The sequence below is a fragment of the Vulpes vulpes genome, chromosome X, assembly GCF_048418805.1.
Source record: "Vulpes vulpes isolate BD-2025 chromosome X, VulVul3, whole genome shotgun sequence".
In the NCBI taxonomy this organism is placed as follows: domain Eukaryota; kingdom Metazoa; phylum Chordata; class Mammalia; order Carnivora; family Canidae; genus Vulpes; species Vulpes vulpes.
The window spans coordinates 113,503,329-113,516,819 of record NC_132796.1 but is presented as its reverse complement, the minus strand read 5'-3'; the positions used below and the strand labels follow the sequence as shown (position 1 = coordinate 113,516,819).

At 44.7% G+C, this 13,491-nt stretch overlaps 2 protein-coding genes across 2 annotated transcripts in view; one reads left to right on the top strand and one right to left on the bottom strand.

Moving 5' to 3' along the window:
* Positions 1–4,413, bottom strand: part of FMR1NB (FMR1 neighbor) — a 33,893-nt gene extending 29,480 nt beyond the window's left edge. Inside the window, exon 1 of the mRNA XM_026009078.2 lies at positions 4,039–4,413. Within this exon, the coding sequence (XP_025864863.2) occupies positions 4,039–4,354 (316 nt within the window). The 5' untranslated portion in view covers positions 4,355–4,413. The remainder of the gene's footprint in view (positions 1–4,038) is intronic.
* A 181-nt stretch (positions 4,414–4,594) lies between these two features.
* On the top strand, positions 4,595–13,267 carry LOC112927676 (large ribosomal subunit protein uL18-like). Its single transcript, XM_072743520.1, has 2 exons — positions 4,595–4,753; positions 12,430–13,267. The coding sequence occupies exons 1-2, from the start codon at positions 4,595–4,597 to the stop codon at positions 13,180–13,182; spliced, it is 912 nt and encodes a 303-aa protein (XP_072599621.1). The 3' UTR covers positions 13,183–13,267.
* The last annotated feature ends 224 nt before the right edge of the window (positions 13,268–13,491 follow it).

Sequence of the window (13,491 nt, the reverse complement as noted above, 5' to 3'; positions counted from 1 at the left end):
GTCATTGAGATTAGAGGTGGATGGTGGAAGGGCTGAGCTTGAGGCTAGAGTTTGAGGGAGGGAGAAAGACTATGGGAAAGCCAAGGCCTTTATACAGATGAGGAGATAGGATACCATTGAGAGGGAGTTGGAAGGGAGGGTGGGCCGTGGGAGGTAAGGTAGAGAAGGTGCTTCTAAAAAGGCCAACTTGGAGCTAAAAAGTGAAGGCTGTGGGGAAAAGAAAAGTACTTGAGTGAGGGGGCAAGACATATTTGGAGAAGAAAGTTGGGAAGACTTTGAGGAAAGTGAGGCAGCAAGACCACTGAGTAGAAGAAGGAAAAGTCGACTATGGGGAAGAAGAGTGTGCCTTTGAGTGGTGGAGCGGAAAGCTGTGAGTGGGAAGGAGGGCTTTTGGAGGGCTGAAAGAGGCATCTAAGAGGACAGTGAGTGAAGAAGGCCTGGAGAAGGGTAAATAAGGAGCTAAGACAAGGAATTTGACTGAGGCAAGGAAGGGCTTTGTGAAAGTAAGTTAGAGAGAAGACAGCGTGAGGTGAATGAAGGCATTTTCAAAGGAAGAATGAGTGAAGGGAGTTCAGGGCTTTGTGAGATAAAGAAGAAAGGCTTTTGAGTGAGGGAAGAGGATGCCTATAAGGTGAGCAAAGGAAAGTCATTGTGGGGAGGTGAAAAGTGAAAGGACCTTGACTAAAAGTTAAGAACTTTGGAGCAATGATGAGAGAGGGAATACATCTGTGAAGGGAGGTGACAGAGAGAAGGCCTCTGTAAGTACAGAAGAGCACTTCTTTAAGAAAGGAGGTGAAAGGGATCCCTGGGTGACGCAGTGGTTTGGCGCCTGCCTTTGGCCCAGGGCGCGATCCTGGAGACCCGGGATCGAATCCCATGTCGGGCTTCGGGTGCATGGAGCCTGCTTCTCCCTCTGCCTGTGTCTCTGCCTCTCTCTCTCTCTCTGTGTGACTATCATAAATAAATAAAAATTAAAAAAAAAAGAAAGGAGGTGAAAGTTTAGTATTATGTGAGGAGAGGGAAGTTCCCACTTTGTGAGAGGGCTTGAGGAAACGAGGCCTTTGAGGCAGAAGGTGAAAGAGGGAAGTCAATTGTGAAAGTAGAGGAGGCGGGGAAGGCAAACCATAAAAGAAGGAAAGGCCTTGGTGTGGGGGAAGTGAGCAAGGAAAGGTCTCTGTGAAGGGAGGTGATGGAGAAAGGAATTTGAGAGGTGAGGTAAGGGGGATTAGTAAGATGAGGTTAGAGGTAGAAGAACTTTAAGAGAGGGGAAATGGAGGCTAGTACTTTGATTTTTGCATGTTGACCTTGTACCCTGCAACTCTGCAGAATCTGCAAGATCAACATGCAAATATCAATTGTTTTTCTACACACCAGCAATGAACAATCGAAAAAGGAAATCAACAAAATAGTTCCATTTACAATAGCATTCAAAAGAACAAAATATCTAGGAATAAAATTTAACCAAGGAGGTTAAAGACTTGTACCCTGAAAACTACAAAGCACTGCTAAAATAAATTAAGAGAGACATAAATAGATGGAAAGACATCTCATATCCATGGACTGAAAGACTTAATACTGTTAAGATGGCAAGATGCCCAAACTGATCTACAGATTCATTGCAATTTCTATCAAAACTTTAGTGGCTTTTTTGCATAAATGGAAAAGCTGATTCTCAAATGTATATGGAATTACAAAGGGTCTTGAATGCTCAAAACCTAATGAATAAAGAACAAAACCGGAGAACTCACATGTCCCAATTATTCAACTTGCTATAAAGTTACAGTAATCAAAAAAAGGATGGTACTGGCATAGGGATAGATACACAGATCAGCAGAACAGAACTTAGGAGTCCAGAAATAAACCCATACATCTATGGCCAACTAATTTTCAACAAGGATGCCAAGACCTTTCAATGGGGAACAAATGGTCTCTTCAACAAATGGTGCTGAGACAACTGGATATCCACATGTAGAATGAAGTAGGATCCCTAACACACACCATATACAAAAATCAATTCAGATGAGCACTGGGTGTTATTCTGTATGTTGGCAAATTGAACACCAATAAAAAATAAATTTATTATTTAAAAAAATCAATTCAGGGGATCCCTGGGTGGTGCAGCGGTTTAGCGCCTGCCTTTGGCCCAGGGCGCGATCCTGGGGACCCGGGATGGAGTCCCACGTCGGGCTCCTGGTGCATGGAGCCTGCTTCTCCCTCTGCCTGTGTCTCTGCCTTTCTCTCTGTCTGTGTCTCTCCCATGAATAAGTAAATAAAAATCTTTAAAACAAAAAAAAAAAATGCATCAACAACCTAAATAGAAAAGCTAAAACCAAAAATTTTGTTAAAAAATTAAAAAAACTTAAAAAATAAAATAAAACCAAAAAATACTTTAGAGAAATCATAGGAATAAATCTTTCTAACTTTGGATTTGGCAATGGATTCTTAGATAGGACACCAAAAGCACAAGTGACAAAATAAAAAAATTCAAAAACCAGATACATTGCATTTCCTCAAATTAAAAACTCTTTTTTAAAAGACTTTATTTATTCATGAGAGACACAGAGAGAGGCAGAGACGTAGGCAGAGGGAGAAGCAGGCCCTGTGCAGGGAGCCCGATGTGGGACTCGATCCTGGGTCTCCAGTATCAGTCTCTGGGCTGAAGGCAGCCCTAAACCGCTGAGCCACCTGGGATGCCTCAAATTAAAAACTTTTGTGCATGAAAAAAAAACATTATCAAGAAAGTAAAAAAGACAACCTACAGAATGGGAGACAATATGTACAAATAATACATCCAAAACACATGAATAACTGTTACAACTCAATAACAAAACCACATACAATCCAGTTAAAAAATGGTCAAAGAACTTGAACAGCCATTTCTCTAAAGAAGACATACAACCGCCCAAAAAGCACATGAAAAGATACTCAGTATCAGTAGTCTTTATAGAAACACTAATGAAATGCACTATAAGGTACCACTTCTATCCATTAGGATGGTGATGATCAAAAAGGGGGTGGTGGGATCCCTGGGTGGCGCAGCGGTTTGGCGCCTGCCTTTGGCCCAGGGTGCGATCCCGGAGACCCGGGATCGAGTCCCACGTCGGGCTCCCGGTGCATGGAGCCTGCTTTTCTCTCTGCCTCTCTCTCTCTCTCTCTCTCTCTCTCTGTCTCTCTGTGTGTGACTATCATAAATAAATAAAAAAATTTTAAAAAGGGGTGGTAACAAATGTTGGTGAAATTGGGACCCTCCCACATTGTTAGTGGGAATGTAAAACGGTTCGATTACTTTGTGAAGCAATTTGGGGCTTCGTCAAAAAATTCAACATGGGATTCCCCTATGACCCAGCAGTCCGACTCCTAAGTATACGCCCAAGCGAATTCACATCACATTGACACAAAAACTTGTACATGAATATTCACAGCAATATTATTCATAGTAGCCAACACCTGGCAATAACCCAAATGCCCATCAGATAGATGATAAATGGATAAACAAAACGCGGTATATTCATGCAACAGAATAATATTCAGCCATTAAGATGAAGCGAAGTAGCAGAGGCATAAATCGCGAAAGCATTATGCTAAGTAAACTGAGCTGGACACAAAAGAAAAAATATTCTATGTTAAGTCTATACGAAATGTCCAGGGAGGGTAAATCCACAGAGACCGAAAGCAAAGTGGTGGCTGCCAGGGGCCGGGAGAGGAGGAGCAACCGCTGTACGAACGAACGCGGGCTTCAGGTCGGGGCGACGAGCACATTTTGGAACTGGGCAGCGTGGGGCTCGGCAACGCTGGAATCTACTAAACAGCCTCACTTGCTCGCCGCCAAGTCCGTTTCACGGGAGGCGAAGGTCACCGCCACTTTTCGAACAAAAAGCGGGGGGGGGGGGGGTGAGGGCGGTTAGAATCTTATGCGGGGAAGTCGGGGAGGGAAGGGCTTTCTGAGGGGCTCTCAGGGGCAACGAGGCAGGTAGAAGGCAAAGGGCAGGAGAGCCGGCGCGAGCGCGTGGCTGCCAGAGGCCCGCCACCCTCACTCACCGGTGTTCAGGTAGTAACAGAACAGCACGAAGACCCAGATGCCGAGCAACAGGAGCGCGAAGCGCTTGTGGGCCCACATCCTTCCCAGAGAGTGGCGAGTCTCGGCCTGGAGGCCACACAGAGACGCCTGCCAGCCAGGCTGAGGCGTGGCAGCCATGACGGCCTGGCGGCCCGGGAGGCTACCTCCGGGATGCGACCCCGTCGCCGGATCCTCCGCAACGCACCCCGCCTCAGAGCTGAGCCTGGAGCGCGCTCCCCGCAGCACCCGGGACTTGGACCGGGTCCTCCCCCGCATCGACTTCCCCTCGGAAGGCATGGCTAGAGGTGGCCGCCTCGCTGAGGTGAGACCTCGAATGTCGCTGACTCACGCCCCACAATCCCCCGGGACAGTGACGCTGACGTGGCCCACTTTGCACGTGGCACGTGCCAGCCGTCGTCCCCAGGCCCCGCCCCTTTTTAACGACTGTCCGCGTTTGCGCGCCACTCGCCCCCCCCCCCCCCACCCCGCCGCGGCCTGGCCCTCCTGCTGCTTGTGAAACCTGCTGTCGGCGAACGTATGCGGCCTGAGGCCTGCCCGCTGTGGCGGGACTGCTCGTCCCCGAGCCGCCCAATGCCTCGCGAGAATTCCGACTCCGGCCTTGCCGCTTCGTCCCCGCTCGCTTTCGGCCCCTGCGTCCCGCTCTGCGCTCTGCGGTCACTACCGTTAGTCCCTGCGGTGGCCGCTACCCCCTGGGGCTGCTTAGATGTTAACTCTAGGTCACTAAAATGAAACGGAATCCAGAAGCCCTTTTGGCAGTCACACTAGCCACGTACGCAGCGCTCGATCGCCGTGAGGGACCCTGCGGGTTTGGGCCGACTCCGGCCCGGCAGGCAGCTGGAGCGGGCGGCGCTGGACGTGCGCAGTGACTGTAGCCAATACAGTCCTCGGAGCTTCTAAGCGGACCGAAATGATACCTGCCTGCAGAGATTTAAAGGTTTGGGTACAAACAGATGAGACAGGACAACGTGACAGCAAAGAAAGTGCGAGGAACACTAAAGAGTATCTCTAAGAGCACTTAGATTTTATTCCCATCGTTTGCCACTAAAGAATCGGAGGGGGGGGCCCTAAGTGCCTCCCTCCTGGGGCCTTAGCGCTACAATGTCTAAACAGAGTCAGCATCGTCTCTAAGCCCCCTTTTTGACTCTCGAATCGGACTCTCGGGCAAAATCCCAGTAGCTTGCACGGTTTGGACAGGCCTGCGAGAGGAGCGAGTGCTTGATGCTGGCTTAACTGTAGCCTGCCTCATTTCAATTTTCAAGGGTTGTGAAAACTGGCCCTCTCCACTGCGTTTCCATCCCTATTCTTGCAATATCTTACTCTGGATTTCCAAATGGTTTTCTGCTGATTTTATGCTATTGTTCCTGTTGTTCTTGCCACTGTTAATAGGCATTCCTCAGGGGGAAGGAGGGAGGGAAGTTTCTATGCAAATAATTCTTGAAATTAGCCCGCTCAACCCCATCCCCACATCCAGGAGCAATTCACAGGGCTCTTTAGTTTCTTAAAGGATCTGACAAGAAAAGAACCTGCTTTTCCTTCCTTGTATTTTTTTTTTATGATTTTTTTGGGCTCAGCTTTTCCCAAACTAATTTAACCAGAGGACACCTGCCCCACAAAACGCTATTAACAGCTTCTGAAACTACTGCTTGCAACTCTAAGAAGCTGAAGTGTTGGAGATTTTAGCCTACTTGCGAGTAACAGGGTGGCCTGCTGCAGTTTCCTAGATGCTGGCAGAAGAGGCAACACAAGTGGGTCAGAGACAAAAGACAAAAGCTCCCCTGAGACATGCAGAAACTTGAGAAATCCATGAACAGTTGCCTCCCAACAGCAACCTTGTTCATGTCATAGCACATGTGGAGAATGATCATGTGACCAAGCACCACACAACCACCCTGAGGGTTCAGGGGATTAAGCCAGAGCACGCAGGTTGGGCACTCAGCTCTTGACCGCTTCACAGGTTATGCTCTCTGAGACCGTTTCCCCTTCTGCAAAGCATGGGCTATGGGCAGCCTGATTACGAAGATTCCTTCTCGCTCTAGCTTGCTGTGACTTGTCCTGGATGGTAGCATTTGCAGTTGCTGCAAAGAGGCAAGACACAGCAGTTCTACAACAATGCCAGTACTCCTAAGCCATTAGAAACCCAATTTACGGGGATCCCTGGGTGGCTCAGCGGTTTGGCGCCTGCCTTCAGCCCAAGGCGTGATCCTGGAGTCCCAGGATCGAGTCCCACGTCGGGCTCCCTGCACGGAGCCTGCTTATCCCTCTGCCTGTGTCTCTGCCTCTCTCTCTCTCTGTCTCTCATGAATAAATAAATAAAATCTTAGAAAAAAAGAAACCCAAATTACTAACTGGAACTCAGAGGGACAAAATCCCTAAGATTATGCCTGAGCAATCCCTGGATTACATAACACTAATTCAAGATTGGGGACACAAAAAGCCATACGAAGTGGCCATTTTGAAGATTATCAGATGGTGATTTAAAATTCTGCACTGGCTTTCCTCTTTCATTCTATATTCTTGAGGGAGCTAAATTTGATACTAGTCAACCCAGACCTAATTAGGGAGGAAAATCTGTCATATGGGCATGAATACAAGAACTGCTTCATGAGGTGGTACATACCACTGCTCAGAATGTGACTACTGTTCTTGTGGGAAATTGAGAATTGACACTTTTTTAAATATTGCTATAGACAGACATGAAAAGATGCTCAGCCTCAGGTAATCAGGGGAATGCAAATTAATCAACAATAAGATATCATTTTATGCTCATCAGATTGGCAAAAATTAATAAATATTCATAAGAATATGCAGAAATAGAAATTCAGTCATTGCTGGTGGCGATGGAAGTGGGTACAACCACGTTGGAATGCAATTTGATGACACTTTGTAAAGTTAAATATCCACATAGTCTGTGATGCAGAAATTCCACTTTTAGGCATCTATCCTGTCATCCATGTGTAAAAGGAGACATGTACAAAGATGTTCATTGGTTTAGTGAAAGCAATCTAAAGGATGCCTCAGTAGGGAAATGGAAACACAGCGTAGTTCCTTCCCCTAAGCATATAGTACTTAATGGTGATCAGGATCGATCACCCTAGCCAACATAGTCATTCTCTTTTTCTTTTTAACTACTTTGCCTGGTGGCATGAAGTGGCAGTCCCAGCTTCTAGTTCAGTGCAAACCATTGTTGTGTTCCCTGAAAGAAAAAGTCCTCTCTTAGATAATAAGCTTCTAAAATGACAGGAACCAGAGTTGTGGGGATGAGAAGCAAAGCACAAAATTTTTGCAAGTGGGTCATCAGGTATCTTTCACCACCACCCTTAGTTCTTAGCCTCACGTCTCCGGTTATGGAAGAAACCACACTGTATGTTGAGTATTGGCCCTAGTTCAGAGTGTACAACTCACAAGGTGCCTTCTCCTAGGTGGTGTCATACTAGGTTTTCAAGAGGTGACTTCACTGTTCTATTAAGCCAACCTCTTCTTTTTCCAACTTTATTAAGGTATAACTGCTAAAAAAATTTGTAAGAAATGTAAAATGTGCACATAGTGATTTGATATACACGTACACTGTGAAAGGATTCCATCTAGTTAACTAAGACATCCATTACCGGACATATTCATCTTTTGTTTTGTTTCTTTTTTCTTTTCTTTCTCGTTTGTTTTTTTTTTGGGGGGGGGATCTTTTTTTTCTTTTTTTTTCTTTTTGGCAAGAACATTTAAGTTCTATCCTCCTAGCAAATTTCAGTGGTATAATACAGTGTTACCAACTGTGGTTGCCTTGTTTCATGTTAGATCCTCAGACTTTATTCATCTTATGGCTGAAAGTTTATAACCTTTTTACCAACCTCTCCCTATTTTCCCCATCTCCCTGCTCCTGGCAATCTCTTTTCTAATCTCCATTTCTTTTTCTAGGAGTTTGACTTGTTTTAAAGATTTTATTTATTTATTCATGAGAGAGAGAGAGAGAGAGAGAGAAAGAGGCAGAGACACAGGCAGAGGGAGAAACAGGCTCCATGCAGGGAGCCCGATGTGGGACCTGATCCCTGGTCTCCAGGATCACGCCCTGGGCTGAAGGCGGCCCTAAACTGCTGAGCCACCCAGGCTGCCCGAGTTTGACTTTTTTAAAAAAAAAAAAATTAGATTCTGCATATAAATGAGACCACAAAGCATTTGCTCTCCTGTCTGGCTTACTTTCTGAAAAAAAAAAAATCATTTATTGGACTATGTTCTAAACAAATTGCTGTGACTACTGTTGAGTCATAATAATAGATCTGTAAGCTTCAATTCAGCACATCTTAATGACATATCCTTTAACCAACATTGTATTTACATGGAAGTTAAGTTGCAGAACTTCCAGTTTTAGAGAACTTCCAACTGGTCAATCCCTAACACCTGTGGGACCCAACAACATACGCTCGTTTTTGAGAATTAGTTCATCACAGTTTGCAAGCTCACTTCAGGTATAGTTCATGTCTCTAATATTTGTGCTTGTTTAGTAAGTGTAAATGTGAAATGACAGTTCATTCACGAACGATTTTACCAAATTTGAAAATCTTTAAAATTGAGATGGATCCTTCTTTGTACAGTGCTATTCTTGTTATTTGATTTTTATTAAACTAGAATGCTATTATTCATTACTGCAACAGACCAATATATAGATGTAAGTTTGTTCTCCCTTTTTCCCCCCAAAAATTATCAGTGTAATTAAGAAGTATTAACCCATTGTTTTTCTTCTCTTTTTTGCACTCGGATTCTAATATTTCCTTTATTATTTATTAATATCTATATATATATACATATATATATACATACATATGAAGTTCAGTAAAAGAAAATTTTCACACTGGCTGCGTTTCTTTCCTGGCTATTTATATTTATTCATTTCATGTAATGATTATTGCTGAAAGTAATTGTGTGCTATAGAAGAGAGCCAAGTTAAAAAACAATCCACTCCAGTGTATCTCGTGTGAGATATCCTTGTCATCCAATAAAAGGAACTACTACCTTTGCTCTAGTTTAGAGACTGGGGCTCTAGAACTGGTGGTTCTAGGAAAATGCTACATTAGCTGGGACCTGGGGATTGGGAACTTGCTGCCAGAACTGTTGACTCCAGACTCTCACCAGCAAAATGAATGCCCTGCGTGTGATGCTTTGCTCCACATTTGGCTCAGTTTGGAATTCAAGCATAATATAATTTTGTCTAATTGGTCATACCTAAGTCACATCCAAAACCATGTCTGCAAGGAAATATGGGAAATGTAGTGTTTAGCTTTCTAGTTTCTGTAGTATAGGGAGGCAAACCCCCAAAGATTGAGTGAGCCTCTATCGCCTTCAATAGCCTCATACCCAGCCAGTTCAGGGCTACTACCACCCAGGCACGTTCCACATCTGACTTGCTCTATCAGCTCCTTCCACTGCGCCTCCTACGGTATAGAGAATCCTACCTCTCCATCCTAATGCAGAGAAATTATTCTAAATCCTCACACTTTTCCTTTTCCCTGTTCTCCTTCCCCTTGAATTAGCTGAAGTTTAGCTTCCTACTGACAAACCCTTCCTGGGTTCATCACTGTCCTGAAAACCCTCTGTGATGGACGCTGCTCCTCCTTCTACTTCCAGGTAAAGAGAAAGTGTCAGTAAAAGACCTTAGATCCCTTTGCTCTCTGAGACCATGGTTTCAATGCTTGTGGTCAATCTCCTCTGTTTGGGACTCACATTATCTGATTCTACCACCTGTTTCGTTTTCTGCATCTCAAGGGCCTACTACATTCCAGAAAATTGTATTCTCTACTTCTCTGACTTCCTTTCCATCACAACTCTTGGCCATTATCCTTGCAATGAAACTGGCTAGATGGCTCCTCCACCTTCCAATTTTCAAACCCGAAAGCCACTGAAGTATTTATCCTCCTTGAAACACTTTGCAGCATTTGAAACTGTTAATTTTCTTCCTTCCCTGAGGAAGCCATGTGTCCCCACAGTACGGTGAGCTCTGTAAGAGCAGGGATCTTGCTTCTTATTTACTGATGTAGTTTTAATGCCTACGCAGTGAGTGGCACACAGAATCCACTAAATAAATAGATTTTAATGGATAATTGCTATGACAAAGCACAAATCTCATGTCCTTCTAATCCCTAGCCCATTGGCTAAATGTAGGCATTCCCTGAGATTTAGCCCACTGCTACTTATTTGTGCTGGATTTTTCCTGAGTGATATATTTATTTTCATTTCTTTGCTGATCACTCTGTGTCAGTGGTGCTTTCATCTTTATATATCTTGCCTCACCCCTGTTCTGAGCTCTAAACTCGAGATCAACAAAGCAAGTTCAATGTTGTTGCTTCTAGGAGAACCAGATGGAATAAGTCAGAGGCCCTGGGCTCTGGGAGCTCTGCTTTAGGGTGGGAAGCAGGCATGTAAAATACAATTATAACACAATGTGATGAATGCTCTTAGAAACAAAGGTGTGATCAGAGTGCCATAGGAACAGAGAGGAGAGGGCAAATAATTCAGCCTGAGGCTGTCAGTGAAAGCTACTGAAAAGTGACATTTAATTTAAGTTTTGAAGATTGAATAGAAAATGTCCAGCCAAACAAGATGGGGGAGATTTTTTTCATGGAGGAGAGGCCGAACAGAGACCCAGAGGAATGGAAGGACATGATAGATATGGTGTGTTTGGGAGGCAGGTGTAAATACTCTGCTATACCTCGAAGCATGTACAAACCTGGCCTTCCGATCTTTTTCTCCCAAACCAGTACCTCTTCCTGACTTGCTTTTTCCTGTAGATGTTCTCATCCTTTGGATCCCTTTGATTTACTACCTCTGAGCTTTTTGGGATTCTTAATCCCTTATGTCCAATTAGATGCCGGTTGATCTTGCTTCAAAATACTCCTCAGTCCCATTCCTCCCTTCTATTTCTACTTAAACAGTCCTAGCTTAGACCTGCATAGTTACTTCTTCCCTCGACCAGCAAAAGTTTCCTAAAGGGTCTCTCCACCACAGTCTCACAGTTCTAACCCACCGTACTCACTGCAGTCAAATGATTCTTCCTACTGAAATAACCTCTGCTGGCTCCCTAAAGGCTACAGTCTAAATGATGACAATAAATCTGTTCCCTCCTTCAGGAAGCCCTTGGCACTTTCAGATTGCTGCCTCCTCATTTTCCTTTCCTATGTGTTTTTTATTTACTCTGTTGGATGCTCCTCCTCTAGGCCCCTCCGCTGGGCCCTCTGCTAGGCCTTCTTCTCTTTTCCTCCCTCACTCTACACTGTCCCCTCAAAGGATCACTACGCTCCAGCAGCTGACTTGCCCTTACATCTTGATTACTTACAAAACTTCAGTTTAGATCTCTCTCCCTAACCTCACTTAAGCATCTCTGCTTGGCTGACTCGCAGCACTTGAAACGGCTCACATCCAAAATTCAATGATTCTCCGCCACGAACCCGCACTTTCTGCACTGTTCACTATCTTAATCAGCAGTACTACCTTCTGTCCAGTTTCTCAAGTGGGAAATCTAGGAGTCTTCTCTGAGTCCTCTATATTTTTCTTTTCTTTTCTTTTCTTTTCATTTCTTTTCTTTTCTTTTTTTCTTTTTTTTCTTTCTTTTCTTTTCTTTTCTTTTCTTTTTTTCCAAGATTTTATTTATTCATAAGAGACACAGAGAGAAAGAGGCAGAGACATAGGGCAGAGGGAGAAGCAGGCTTCTTGCTGGGAGCCTGATGCAGGACTCGATCCCAGGACCCCAGGATCACGCCCTGAGCCGAAGGCAGATGCTCAACCATTGAGCCCCCCAGGTGCCCCTGAGTCCTCCATATTTTCCAATCCCCATTCATTCAGTCACCAACAGCTCTCTATTCTAACTCTGAAACTATGTGTGACGATTTGTTTTCGTGTCAACTTGGCCAGGCTGTAGAACCTAGTCAGTCCATCACACTAGCCTAGGTGTCACTGTGAAAGTATTTTATAGCTGTGTGTTAGCATCTACAATCAGCTGACTTTAAGTAAAGGACATTAGCCTCAATAATCTGGGCGGACCTTATCTAATTAGTTGAAAGACCCTGAGGGCAAAATCGGAATGTCCCTGAGGAAGAAATCCTGCCTCAAGATAGCAGTATCAATTCCGGCCTGAGTTCTCAGCCTACCAGCCTGCCCTAGGAATTTTGAACTTGTCAGCTCCTATAATCGCATAGACCAATTCTTCAAACTAAATCTATATTGATTTTACATATTTTATGGGTTTTGTTTCTCTGGAGAACCCTGACTGATACACTAGGTCTCTATTCCTTCCGCTGTTCTTGTTTCCACTGCCTCCCCCTCATTGTCCCTGGACTCCTGAGATAGTCTCAGCTCGTCTCTACCTGTAGCCTTGCCCACTCCCGTCCATTCACCGCACCGTGACCCCCGTGTACTTGCAGAGACATAAATCGGATCACATCCCTCTCCCGTTCTGGAAACCTTTCGACAGTTATTATTGCCCTGACAACCCGAATTCCTTTCCTTGGATCCTGGTTCATGAGAGCTCACCTGCTCTGTGCCTTGCTGACCACCCCAGCCTCAGCTCCTCCTCTTATGGCTACACCCAGCTCGCCCAGACTCATGATGCTCTCTGCTACCTTTTCACACACTTGGTGCCTCAACCTGGTGCCTTCACCTGCTATTTGGATGCAGGGCTTGCCAGAACTACCACTGGAAATAAAGTTTTTGGGGCCCTCAAGGGAGCAGTGGACGGAGGCTTGTCTATCCCTCACAGTACCAAACGATTCCCTGGTTATGATTCAGAAAGCAAGGAATTCAATGCAGAAGTTCATCGAAAGCACATCATGGGTCAGAATGTTGCAGATTATATGCGTTACCTAATGGAGGAAGATGAAGATGCTTACAAGAAACAATTCTCTCAATATATAAAGAACAACGTTACTCCAGACATGATGGAGGAGATGTATAAGAAAGCTCACGCTGCTATACGAGAGAATCCCGTCTATGAGAAGAAGCCTAAGAAAGAAGTTAAGAAGAAGAGGTGGAACCGTCCTAAGATGTCTCTTGCCCAAGAGAAAGATCGGGTAGCTCAGAAGAAGGCAAGCTTCCTTAGAGCTCAGGAGCGGGCTGCTGAGAGCTAATAAACCAAACCATAATTTTCTATGAAGATTTTTCAGATAAAGCCAATAATAAACTTATTCACCAAGCAAAAAAAAAAAAAAAAAAAAAAAAGGCCTCTTCCTCCTTAAGGCCTCAGTTTAAATATCACCTTTTTTAAAGGTTTTATTTATTTATCCATGAGAGACACACATACACACAGAGGCAGAGACATAGGCAGAGAGAGGCAGAGACATAGTCCTTCCTGTGGGGAGCCTGATGTGGGACTCGATCCCAGGACCCCAGAATCACGACCTGAGCCCAAGATAGACAGACGCCCAACAACTGAGCCA